Source organism: Myotis brandtii, unplaced genomic scaffold (genome assembly GCF_000412655.1).
Source record: "Myotis brandtii unplaced genomic scaffold, ASM41265v1 scaffold208, whole genome shotgun sequence".
In the NCBI taxonomy this organism is placed as follows: domain Eukaryota; kingdom Metazoa; phylum Chordata; class Mammalia; order Chiroptera; family Vespertilionidae; genus Myotis; species Myotis brandtii.
The window spans coordinates 7,156,536-7,168,988 of NW_005357764.1; the positions used below are offsets into that span (position 1 = coordinate 7,156,536).

A 12,453-nucleotide genomic window follows, 5' to 3' on the forward strand; every position below is an offset into this window, starting at 1 on the left:
AAAAAGAAAATTTGACATGTGATGTTTTTAAGCTTGCAGTCAATACAACAAAATAGCATACATATCAAATCGCATACATATCAACATACGTGTAACTCCATCTATTGAAAAAAACCCGCATTATTAACCGGTACACCTGGTAGACTGCTTCTAGGATGAAACTATTTTCTTTTGCCAGAAAGGAGCCTTTCTCCAGCTACTCATAGCAGACCTGCTCCATCTCTGTCTGCCCCTCCCCCACCAATGAAATGGAACCAGCCAGCCTGGTATCTCCTAGAGCACATTTCAGGATTCCTGTGCCCAAAGATGTGATGCAAAGGAGGTGGCTCTAAGTCCCAGGGTTGGTGAGTGCTGCCTGCATCCTTCTATCCTGGAGCACCTGAACATCCCCACAACACTGCGACAGGAAGACACCCAAACTTTTTGGTTGAACATGTCATTAGTAAGTGATTTGTGGGTATTGTCTCATGGTACAGTAGAAATAGCTCTGGACCAAGATTCACGAGTGTGAGTGTGCATCTTGATGAGGCTTACTGACTGGTTTGAGAAGTCTGAGCTGAAGTGTTGACCTATTAAAACCTAAGACTGGATTTAGTTCATTGGTCTGTCCATGTCAGACATCACTGCTCAACTATGCATGGAAAAGAGTGGAGAGAAACATGTTAACAGTGATTATCTTTTTAAAACCTTTTCTAAAATCTTAAAATCAAGAACAAAGTGTGTTTTTGTTATTAAAACAAGCGAATAGATCTCTAGCCATACTAAATCTAATGGGTTTGCTGAGTCTGGTGCATGGCAGCACTAGGGCCACCAAATAGGTTCAAACTGAACACCAATGGGAGGACACTGGGCAGGGGCTGAAGAAAGGCCAGGAACCCTGGCCAGGTAGGTTATGCTGTGTGTGTCTTCCCTTGTTCGGCGGAACTGGCTGGGAGAGTTGGATAATTGTGCCCCTAAGCAATGCCATGTCCCTTGTAGGCAAACAACTGGCAAAACAGAGGTCAAAGGCACAGAGACCCATGACTAGCCTAGGCTAGCAAGCCATATGTAGTCCCTGGGGGAAAAAAGGGTTATGATGGATGGACCCTGAGAAGGGATTCTGTGGACACACAGTAATTATTGATGCCCATATTTAATTAAGATTCATTTTAAAAGCAGGATTTGAAGACAGAATGGGCACTGGGGACCATCTAGTAAGAAGGGAAATCAGAGCCTATCCTTGCACAGCTGTGGGCTGACCAGGCCACACCCCTGTGGACTCCAGACCCTCAGGAGGCCTCTGCCCACCTGAAATTCCAACATCCAGGCCGGCAGCAGTAACCAGTACTCTGCCTCTACAGACCTTAGCACCATTCCTCCCCACATCAGATTTCCCCTATATCAGGAACGGTGTAATTGGCAAGTGAGAAATGTGTCTTTATATTTTCCCATTAAAAGCACAGATGGCTGAATAAAAGTGATTAATTTGCATCTCTCACCAGCAGTTTTGCAGATGGATCAGTAGCACTGTCTCTAATTCTCAGAGCTTAAATTTGCCAAACTCGACTTCTGTAATTCCTTAAAATTTGACATCGAACATCTAGAAGCTATTTTAAGCAATAAAGAAAAAAATTGGAAAGGCGATTTCCACAACCCTTAAGCTCCCCTGACAATCTGCATGTAACAAAAGTCTAAGTTGTAAAGCCAACAGGTTCCCCCTCCATCTCAAAGATGCATCTGTACTTCCACCTCTGAATCCCAAGCTGTCTCCTAACTGCTTTCCCTAACCCCCTGCATCGCCACACCCAAGCATGCCCGTGCTTCCTGCCCTTACCTCCAGCCACTTCCAAGGGCCCATTCTTTTTCCGGAGCTCCAGGACAGCTTCCACAAACTCCTTGCCTCCTTTCTTCTCCAGCGTGTTTCCTAGACAAGGACAGGACAAGCTCAGGTTGCCACTCCAGTGTCTCAGGGCACACACAGACACTTAGCATGTCAGGTGACTACATACTTTATATGATCTGACCAGCTAACTTCCCATATGGCTGCAAAACAGGAGCTAAGCCTCGGCTGAGTCATAAGAGTGAGATGCAGAAGGGCTTCGCCAGCGGCCAGATACCACTCTGGCACTGCAGACCCTTATTTGGGGGTGACTCAGGGTTATCCTGGATGAGCCAGAGATTCGAGAGATGGGAGATGCCTGTTCTTTGTGAGCAACCTGCCCTACGTGCTTTTTGTTGGCATGAGAAACCAGATGGCTTCCAAGGCTGATACCTCCCCTGGATTTTCTTCTCTGTCTCTGGGGGAGAACCCCCAAATAAGGAGGTTTTAGAAGAAGCATACCATGCTCCCATCAGGCAGCTAGCTCCCCTCCTGGCAGCAGGCCCAGAAGAAAGCATGCAGATTTGGTCATTTCTGGACCAATGTTATTACCATGCTTAGTTCTTATTTTGCAGCTTAGACATATGTGAATACAAAAAAAAAAAAAAGGCCTCAGACAGAATTTCCTTAATCACACTTATGATTCAGAATCATTTCAGGTAAAGGAGAGCAACATCAGAAGCAGAGCTTAGAGATGAACTTGTATTATACAAAAGCTGGGAAAGGAGGATGACATCGCTGTTCAGGAGTAGGAAGCACTTTTCCTTGTGCATTAGGGTATATAAAAATAAACCAATTTCTGCTATGAAAGCCAAGCTCTCAAACAAGATCCCAACACCGACAAGGTCTGTGGGTTAAATGTCTCATGTGGGACAGCAAGCAGTAACCAAAATGAGAGATGACACCACCCTTTAAAGTTTGGCCAGAATGGGGTCTCGGTCTTCCTTAAGCTCTGATTCTTCAGTTTCGCACATTTTAAAGTACTTTTCCTCACGAGAGGACAAAATACTCCCCTTAAGATTCACCATTTGTCTTGGAAAAGTCAAGAATGGGTCAGTCGGGTGCATCAGAATGCACCAGCCCAAATTCTCTCGGGATTTGCCCTGCAATGACTGGGGCTGGTTTTCTTAAGAGAAATCTGCCTCATTTGAATGCTTGTTCTGGAGGGGCAAACTGACCCCAGGAAGTATCTAGAAGGAAAATCAGAGGGCCTGGGCACTGTCACCAACAAGACAGCCCCAGGGTTAATGAAAGGTACTGACCTGTGAGCCATCTGACTATAGAAGTCTGGGGTGCATGAATGAACAGTGATGCAGGCCGTCACTGACAGGCACGCTCAGCTGACTAGGAGGAAGCCTGGCTTTCAGAGAGATTAACTTGGGATCGTTGAGGAGGGAATCCAGCATCCCTCCTCATTAACTCAGACTGCCCCCATGCCTTCCTCTGTCTTGGAAAGCAGTGAAGTAGGCATTTAAGTGGCAACTTCTACGTGTTTCTGACAAAGTTCAGCATCAGAGACAGTGGCTGAATAGGCTCAAGGAGGCAGGTTCAGGCATCTTGGCTCAGAGACCCCACCCACCAGGAAGTGGAGGCTCTGAGGATACAACCCAGGTGAGTGAGGCTCACTTACAGGTTCACCTGAAATATCTGTGCCACTGAGAAAAATGAATCTGCTGGATCCCAAAAAATGAATCTGCCCAGCTGCACCTGGTCTAGCCTTCCCCCAATCCCAGTCTCCAGCTTGAAGGAGGGAGACAAATGTGCTCTAGGCAGGACTAGTTCAGGTCCTCATTCTCCATCCTATTTACTCTTTGGGACAGCTGGGAAATTTGGAAGGGAAAATAAAATCAGTACTATATTAATACTACCAACTCCTTTCTAAAACACAAAATATTTAAGAAAATATTTTGACCCTCTCAAAGCCTCTAGCTCTACCAACCCCCCCAAAATGGGCTGACTTACAATTAAAGGTGTTCTATCTTAGGAAGAGCGTTTACTTTAAAATTTTTATAATTAAATCTTGCTTTAATTAGAAGTGAAATTTGCAAGTTGAAATACACTTAATGCCCAAACTTAAAAACTGAATCCTAGATTGCAGGCAATCCACCCAGTCAGGACTTGACTCCTACACACACATAAGTATGCACATGTTCATGTAGACACACAGGTACTTTTTAACAAGAAACAGGCCCATTTCAACTGTATTGTCAACACTCAATGTCAGACTCTTGCTTTTTAGGCTTAACTTCAGGGTTAATCATAAAGCAATTGGCTTATTTGCCCCCAAGCATAAACATGTGTTACTCCCATGAGAACAAGAACATTATTTTCATGCTTAGAAAGCAGGCATAAGTATCAGTGTTCAAAACAGCCTAAGCGAAAATTTAGGCTTGGACAAATGTCAGGCTAAGCCTGTGGTCTATTTCACTGTTAGAAAGAACTTTTGATGGGTATAGTTAATCACTGGGGCTAAGCATTCCTGCACTCGCATTCCTTCTTCCAGCGGTCTCGGGACTCAGGAATTCACACCAAATATGAGAAATGGAGTGATTGCGTCCTAGCTTCCTTGTTTCCCCTCTCACACATCAAAAGGGGAGCTGGAACCAATTGAGAGTACGTGTGAATCTGGTTGATCATTGGTTTGGAATTAGAAAAGAATCTGGGCTCAGTACTAGTTTGAACTGGTTCGCCAAGAAAAAGCAGTGAGGTGGGCTTTTGAAGACCTGGGTTCGGATTCCTCCTCAGTCTGTCAGGCAGTCTGGACCTGCGGTTCTTTCCCAGCTGTGACAGTGTGAGTGAGAGATGTGACCTTGGGCAAGCTCTTGAACCCAAGTTACTTACATGTCTCTGAGGCTATCATATGTTTACTCTGTGCATACCAGTGGGCTGAGGACAAGCAGGCCAGGGGGAAAAGGATTGGCACTATCATTATTCAGGAAGGACTGGGTTCTTGAGGGGGCTCAGTTGACTGCGTGTGACCCTCTCAAAGCCTCTAGCTCTACCAACCCGCCCCCCCCACCTGTGACTGATCCTGCTGCACACAGGCCTTCCACTGCCAGCAGCTCAGCAACTCTCCTCTCCCTAGGCCCAGGAAGTATAATTTCCATTTCACTAAAATTCCTAGGTGGCAGCTGTTTGTTTATTTACTTTCCTCCAAATCAGTATTTTTCTCCCACCAAGTTTTCATTTGGTTAAGAAAGGAAGCATCTCTCTCTTAAGCTGCCTGACTTAGGAGCTCTTAAACTCCTCTAAAATCTTGTCAAAGGGAAGTTTATTTTAATTACCTACAGCCTGGTTTAATTTTGACCTGGTAGCCTTGGCAAATCCTGACTTTCCATCCGGTTTGTCTTTCCATTCACGTCCGAAATTCAAAATGCCCAGGACAGCAATTAGCCCAAATCACAGAGGCTAGAGCAGACTGAACAGCAGGCTTTGCTAGTGACACGAAACAGAGCTGGGCCACCAGACTATTAACTGCAGTGCCTCCAGTATCCAGGACACTCACGAAAATCCTGAGAGCCTCATCCTTCACTATGACCTCACCTTTGCCCTAGTTAGAGATGTCTCCATTCTCTCTGGAAGCTGGTGTTTGAATCTACACTCAGAATGCTCCTCTCAGGACCAGCATATCTACTGTAAAAATCACACACACGGGAGCGAGCACTAATAGGTCAGCACCAATCATGAGCCAGGCACAAAACACGGTGCTTTGCTTATTAGTTATTGAACATAATTCTCATTATTAGCACTATTTTTAAGATAGGGAAACCGAGGCATCAGGGAGTTAACTGACTTGCCCAGGCCCCATAACCAGTAAATGGTGAGATTAAGATTCAAGCCCCTGTACTTAGCTCCAATTCTGTTTTTTGCCATCGATGCCTCATCACATAAATGCCTCAGAACATTTTTAAAGCAGGGCACTGCCTGGCCCACTGTGGCAACAAGTTGGCAGCCACAGGCTCAGCACCCCCAGTGCTCTCTACCTCAGCCCATTCTCAGCTATTTAGCACAGAACCAACCGATGACTTGTGTCAGCTGCTGGGGAGAGAAGGGGCTTTCTGGGTCCAGGAGAGTGTTTCTCAAGACACATCAGAATGAGGTGATTTTGTTCCTGGAAAGTCTGAGAACCCCTGAGTATGGGAGAGTGTTCTGAAACTGCCCCGGTGGGCACCTGAGCTTTAAGACCATTTTCAGGAAGGAGTGTGCTTCTGATGTAGAGAGAGATGTGGGGGGTTGGGGTGGGGCACGGAGACCTGAGCACAGCTTCCCTGTGTGTCTTGTGCACAGAGGGCACAGGAGAGGTCTTGGATGCACCTCAGCCGATCTGGTTGCATTGCCCTGGCAGCTGAAGTCATGTGTGAACCCAGTCTCCATCAAAGCTGTGCCTCATGAAGCAAATGAAGAAATGAGGTTGATGAACCAGTTTCTAAACCAGAAGCGTGCCCATTGGTGAGCTGCAAGATACACCTGGCTGACAGCTAGCTGTATTTTTCATGTTCACAACCCGGGGATGGGAGACCTTGGGAAGGTCGACCTTGGGAAGGTCAGGACAGCTGGAAGTGTGAAATGAATGCAGCCCTGCATAGCTGTCAAAGATCAAGCTGTCTGCGGCGGCCGACTGACCATGCACACACATACTCGGCAGCACCCAGCTAGGCATTACCTACTTCACCACCGGTGTAGAAGTCATTGTTTGTCGGGTGAACGACAGCATCACTGTCGATCGAGGCAATGTCAGCCTGTACAACTTGCAACTATAACAGGTAAACAAATGTATATCAACCGTGTTGGACCGAGACCCACGCACAGGCACATTCACTAACGCCCCATGGCAGGGCTGGCCTACCTGGTCGATTCCAACATAGGAGCCCAGGGGGCACAGTCCACGAAGTGTGCGCACACGTGGATGGGGGTGAGGAGGAGGAGGAATATCAAATGTGACATGTTGAAATTAAACATTTGAATGACAAGTCCCAAAAAAAGAGAAACACACAGATGAGATCATTTCAAAGGTTAAAAGAAATAACAAAACAACGAATGCCCCATTTCACTTCGCAAAGCCTGTGTAACTGGAACCCCACTGAAAATGCTACTAAAACATGGCATCTGTTTAAAAAAAAAAAGTGGTGGACTATCAGGCCAACCAAAACAATCAGTTTCTCCATTTTGTCAGCAGCAGTTAACTTTCCAGGTTTGATATTCATTCTTGTGACATTCATCAGTTGATCTACCTTCTTGAAAACCGAGAAAACAGTATAGGTATACATAGAGGACTGTCTTTATTTTCTCGCTTCAAAGAGTAAGAATATTTTTCCAGGCCTACCTCTTATTCTAGGTAATCTTATTTCTATGTATTAGTACATAAAATAGGATAGAATCCTTGCTTTTTCTAGCTTGGAGCCTTTGTTGTTTTTAGAGACGGTATCTGGTAAAGGCAGTTGGAAAACAAGTTCAAGCAGGGCATTCTTGAGTCCCAGTCCCATGTCCTCAGCCCACTGCTGCACCGAGGTTGTGTGGGCTGGGCCGGCACTCTGGAACAAGTCTCCCTCCCAGCCAGGAAATCTGCCTAATGTGGGAGCTAAGGCACACAAAACGCATGTAAGTCAGCATCAGGCAAGAGGATGCCTCGGTGTGGACACGTGCTAGTCCACTGCCCCTGGCAAGGCTCACAGCTAAGAGGACAGGAGCCTTTTGGGGCCTCTGAGCTGACAGCAAAGATGAAGCCACAGATGGATGCCTGAGGGTCACTCTCAGATGGCTCTGAACCCTCTATCCTCCTGAGCAGGGAGACCCTGTGGCTAGGGAGCAGAGCCTTCCTCTGTAGGAACTCACTTGGGAAGAAATATTGTCCCTCTGTTTGATATCATCCTCTAGCCAAATAATTCATGACGGTGGCACTCAGACATATACTGTTTTCAGTTGCAAAAAAAAGTTGAACAAGTGACAATAGGCAGTAAATTTTGGGGAAACCAATTTGCTGGTGGATTAAAGACAGCTTAATTGTATACTGATTCAGCTTGTCTCCCTTTTCAGTTGCTTTGAAGCTTTGAGTTGTCATTTCTAATTAAGGCTTAAATGGAGAAACTATCATTTTGTAGTTACCTGAGATTTTTCCGTTCTAAAAAAACCAAATACATTTTTTTTAAATCCCCCCCAAGTAACCAGCAGTCAGTGTGATCATTATGGAAGAGAATTTAGATGGCAATATATTTATTATCAAGGATAAGAAAGCAGCCAATTGCACTTAACGAAACACCATCAGATCATTTCCATTTGGAATGGCTCTAAGTAGACATTCAATGTCTACAACGAAAAATTCATCTTGTATTGGGGAATTTGGGTGGACTATCTTAAGTTTGAGAAGATGAAGAACCTAAATTCTGGGTTCCATAACTTTTCATCTGACAGCTGGCGACGCCAAACCCCATCCCCAATTACCTAGGTCATCTTTAAGGTCAATGTCAGCATTGGTAGGATTGATTATGGCCTCCACCTCAAAGCCGGCTAAATTACTGATTTCACTGTGAATAAGGTTCAGCTGAAAAGAAAAGCATGAGGTGGGAAATAACAGGACAGCCGGGAAGTCACAGAGAAGTGAGCCTGGGACACAGATGAGGGCAGTGAACACTTCAAGGGCACTGGGCACAAAGGGGAACAGGGAGTAACTGGCTAAAACAAATCCATTTCTAACAAAAGACCCAAATGTCACTCAGGATGCTCAAAGGAAGCAAGCTAGCTTGAGGGTCCAGAACCTGTTGGGTGATGCTTAGGGCAAAAGGAAGGCATGAGCCATATCGGGCTGGTGGATCCACTTTCTTTTAAAAGAACTTGTGATCTGTGGGCCAAAGAAAAGCAGCTGGCAGGACCCAGAATCAGAGGGCTCATTGCTGGGTGGGGGTTCCATGTGACTATCTTCTTCTTTGAGCAGTGGGGTGGTGTGGAAGCCCCAGCTAGTCTGGGCAAACCCCTAGTAGCTCTGCCATTCTCCAAGTGGCCATGGGCTTTAAGGCTGTCCCCATCACCATGACTCCTGCTGGCTGGCTCTCTGCCCTGTTCAGGGGTGGCAAGGAGGAGAATGTTTGTTGCTCAGTAACATCTAATTTGACATGTCCATTAGTCATGTAATACTGAAGGTCTGATGAAGCCCAGGAAGAAAACAGCAGTTTTCCAGCGAGACAATGTGTCTTTTAAATGTTTTTCGCCTTGTTGGTGAGGTTACTCTGAGGCCCCATGGGTCGAGCATTTTCCTTGAGTGAGTTTTATGAGCACCGAACCAACTGGCTCTTTCTATAGAGTCACTGAATGTCCCCCTCCCCACTATTATTCTGTTGTCATAGCAACCTTCAGTATGAGAGGACTCCCAAGTTCTAGATTCAGCTGTGAAAGCAGCAAAGGGAATTAAATTAGGTGGTTCAGGACTACATCCTGTTTATACTCTTCCCCTTCCTGTTCTTAGGTACAAGTGTCTGCAGCAAAGCCAGCTCCAGTTCACACTCCCTCTCTGCCTCTCTCTCTCTCTCTAAGATGCTCATTCTCCAGTGACATAAATTCCTAACGCTGAAGCAAAGAGCAATGCCTGAGAGCCCCCAGAGTAGTTAGCACCCCAGACCTGCTGACTGCAGCCTGCAGGGCCCAGCAGGCCAGAGCATTTGCGCAGGCAGAGGCAGAGCCAACCTGGCCGTCTGGAAGAGAGCTTGGTGCCCACTACTTAGGGCACATCAGGCCTGACTTTGATAGGGAAGGAGCTGGTGGCTTGGAGCTACTGGATAGACACCCAGGATGCTTGACATACCTACTTGGCTATAGGAAATAGTAATATCCTATCTTTTTCTTTTTTTTACATAATATGATCAGTCAATCTTAAGATATCAAAAGTGATTGTTAAAGATACGAGTGACATGTTTAGTCTAGACTTTAATTGTCAATTTTTGGTGTCTCTCATTCCCTCAAAATGGAAAAGGAAGGAGAAAACTGGCTGGTCTTACTTCCCTGTGCCAGTCACATGAAATGCAATTCTTTTTCTGTCCCCAAAGTCTGCTTAAACTAAGGAGGATGGAAAGAGCAATGTCTTCCATAGAACTGCTTCTAAATTCCTCATGGAGAACCATGTTTTCTCTGTGGCCCACTCTCCTGCCCTTGCCTGTGGGATGAAAGGACTACTTCATCTCTACTATGCTGTCCACTTTGCATGCAACCTGGCCTGAATTTCCCCAGAAGCCTGAGGTCTAGTGGTGGCATCTGGTATGTTTCAGGCTAGAATGTGTCACACAAAGATCAGGACACATGTGGACACTCCTGGAGGCCCAGGAGCTGAATGCCCACTCTTCATGGATTTGTCAGTTTCCACTCATCCTGGATTCTCAGAAGCCAATCATCAGCCACAGTATGGAAAGGGGTAACGGCCCTTTCCTCCTCATTGCTGCTTCAAGAGCTCCTTATCTCCTTACAGTTTTCCAGCCCCAGGAATAGGGTGTCTGGACCTGGGGGAGCAAACCCCTGGGTCCCCCTGCCCTTAGTGGCCTCCAGTGCTGCATCTGCCATGCTGATAGTTAGGGAGGCTAAAGACTCACTCATACCCCCTTACACTGCCTTCCCAACTGCTTCAGATAACACTGACCCCACCAGGAGGCCTAAATCATTACTACCACTGACACAGATTTATAGAACTACATACTGGAGTATTTAAAAATAAAATAAAATCAGGTTTTTATCTCTCTAAAAAGGGGTTGTAAATTTCCATTGAACCACAGAAGAAAAAAGTTTTAGCTCATTCAGATTCCCAGCACTGTGTTCTCTTTGAAAACAGTTCAACAATGTGTGTGAATAGTAGGTAAAATCACAGAGCAGTAAGAGCGATGACTCTTAAAACTTCAGTTTGTGAAATTCCTTGTCAGCAACAATTAGATCCCAGCCTCCTAAAACCAGGTGGCTTCTCCTGTGAGTAGCTTAGCAACCGTGCCTTATACAGTTGCAGGGAGCACAGTATCACTTTTCTCCACTCCAACTTGCTTGCAATATTCAAGCCTTAGTTTAACTGCCACAGATAGAAAAATAAAGACTTGTAGGATATGAAGTACCATATAGTCATCATTCTCAAGTACCCTTTTTGAAACATTTCCTAAAATCCAAGTCAAAATTAATGTGTTATAACATTTTAACATGCTTTTGTGTAAAATGCTATTGTGCTTTGTGTAAAAATTTGTGTCAGTTTTGCGACTCTTGCCTCGTTTGCATTATATCCCATGACTTTCACCTGACAGTAATAGCCAATAAAGGGCCAAAGTACTGCTTCAAAATAGTGCTCCGAACTATAAACTGTCCATCTCCTGCTACAGGGAGGGAGACAGGGTGCTAGAAAGGGCTGCTAGCTCATTAGTTGCCAGCACTGGTGCCCATGCTGACTTGAAGTGCCACTTTATTCTGTGATGCCACGTTTTGGGGGGACAGTTTACTGTGCTAAAGAGCATCTGCAGTGATGGAGTTGGGGGTCCCTCGTCCTGGATGTGGAAGTCTTGAGTCATTAAGCACATTTAACACAAAGGGCAGTCTCATGGTTTTGTTCTCACCACTAACATGTAACTATGTACTAGAGAGAGAAGCGGGTGGTCCGTCTGGGCCTGCACTCAGCCCCTTCTCCTACAGCTGACTATTCTACACTGAGTTCCAGCTCAACCTTCTTTTCAGTCTCCCTCCAAAGGTCAAGATATCAAACAGGCAAATTAGTTCCATTTGTCAAACCTACTTCTTTTTTCCTCTATGTCTTAAATAACATCAGATGACATGTCTATACATGATTAGAGAATATCAATACTTTATAGCTTTTGGACTCCCCCTCTCTGACCCTGAGTGGGGTGTAGTCAGTATTAGCTGGATTTCTGGTACTTTTGTGCCTGTGGCTCCTGGTCCTGAGGCCTGAGACCAGGTGTGCCCAAATGGAGGAGAGGGTGGCACTGCTCGGTCACAGAGGAGCCAGCTAGGTGTCTATAGCCCTTGCTGCCTCCCTTCCAGGGTTCACATGCAGTGGAGCCCAGACAAGATCCAGATCCCAAGACCAAGAAAGGCATCTCCATTTGTAGGGCTGAGTGCTGCAATTTTAGAAATATTTGCAATCATCCAGCAAAGGGTGTGACGAGTTCTGATCTGAGGTTGACTCTGGGGTAGTCGACAGGAGCTAACAGCCCAAGTGCCCATCACTAGATGAATGGATAAAACAGCTATGGTACATTTACACAACAGAATACTACTCGGACATAAAAAGAAAGAAAAATTTTGCCCTTTGTGACAGCATGGATGTACCTGGAGAACATTATGCTAAGTGAAATAAGCCAGTCAGAGAAAGACAAGTACCATATGGTTTCACTCATATGTGGATTTTAATGAACTGAACTAATAAGCAAAATAGAGACTCATAGAGGACAGGCAGACAGCTCTGGTGGAGGGGTGGGGGTGGATGGGAAGGAGGGATTGATGAAAAAAAACAACACAACTCATGGACCTGGACAACAGGGCAGTGACTGCAGGGGGGAGGTGCTGGGAGGAGGTAGAAGATGGTATAGAGAAGAAGAATGGAGATGGGGGGGGGGGGACAACAACAT

General features: G+C 45.7%; 1 protein-coding gene across 12 annotated transcripts in view; it reads right to left on the reverse strand.

Moving 5' to 3' along the window:
• LOC102256783 (core histone macro-H2A.1) overlaps positions 1-12,453 on the reverse strand; it is a 67,028-nt gene that overhangs the window by 10,606 nt on the left and 43,969 nt on the right. For 4 of the 12 annotated variants that reach the window (XM_014539152.1, XM_014539151.1, XM_005865586.2 and 1 more), the window contains exons 5-6: positions 8,297-8,396; positions 1,814-1,903 (exon numbers count right to left, since the gene is read on the reverse strand). The exons of 1 other annotated variant lie outside the window; for it this stretch is intronic. In XM_014539152.1, the coding sequence (XP_014394638.1) occupies positions 1,814-1,903; positions 8,297-8,396 (190 nt within the window). Of the gene's footprint in view, positions 1-1,813; positions 1,904-6,521; positions 6,613-8,296; positions 8,397-12,453 lie in introns of those variants that run through there. 7 more of the 12 variants (XM_014539153.1, XM_005865589.2, XM_005865588.2 and 4 more) reach the window with 5 other exon arrangements.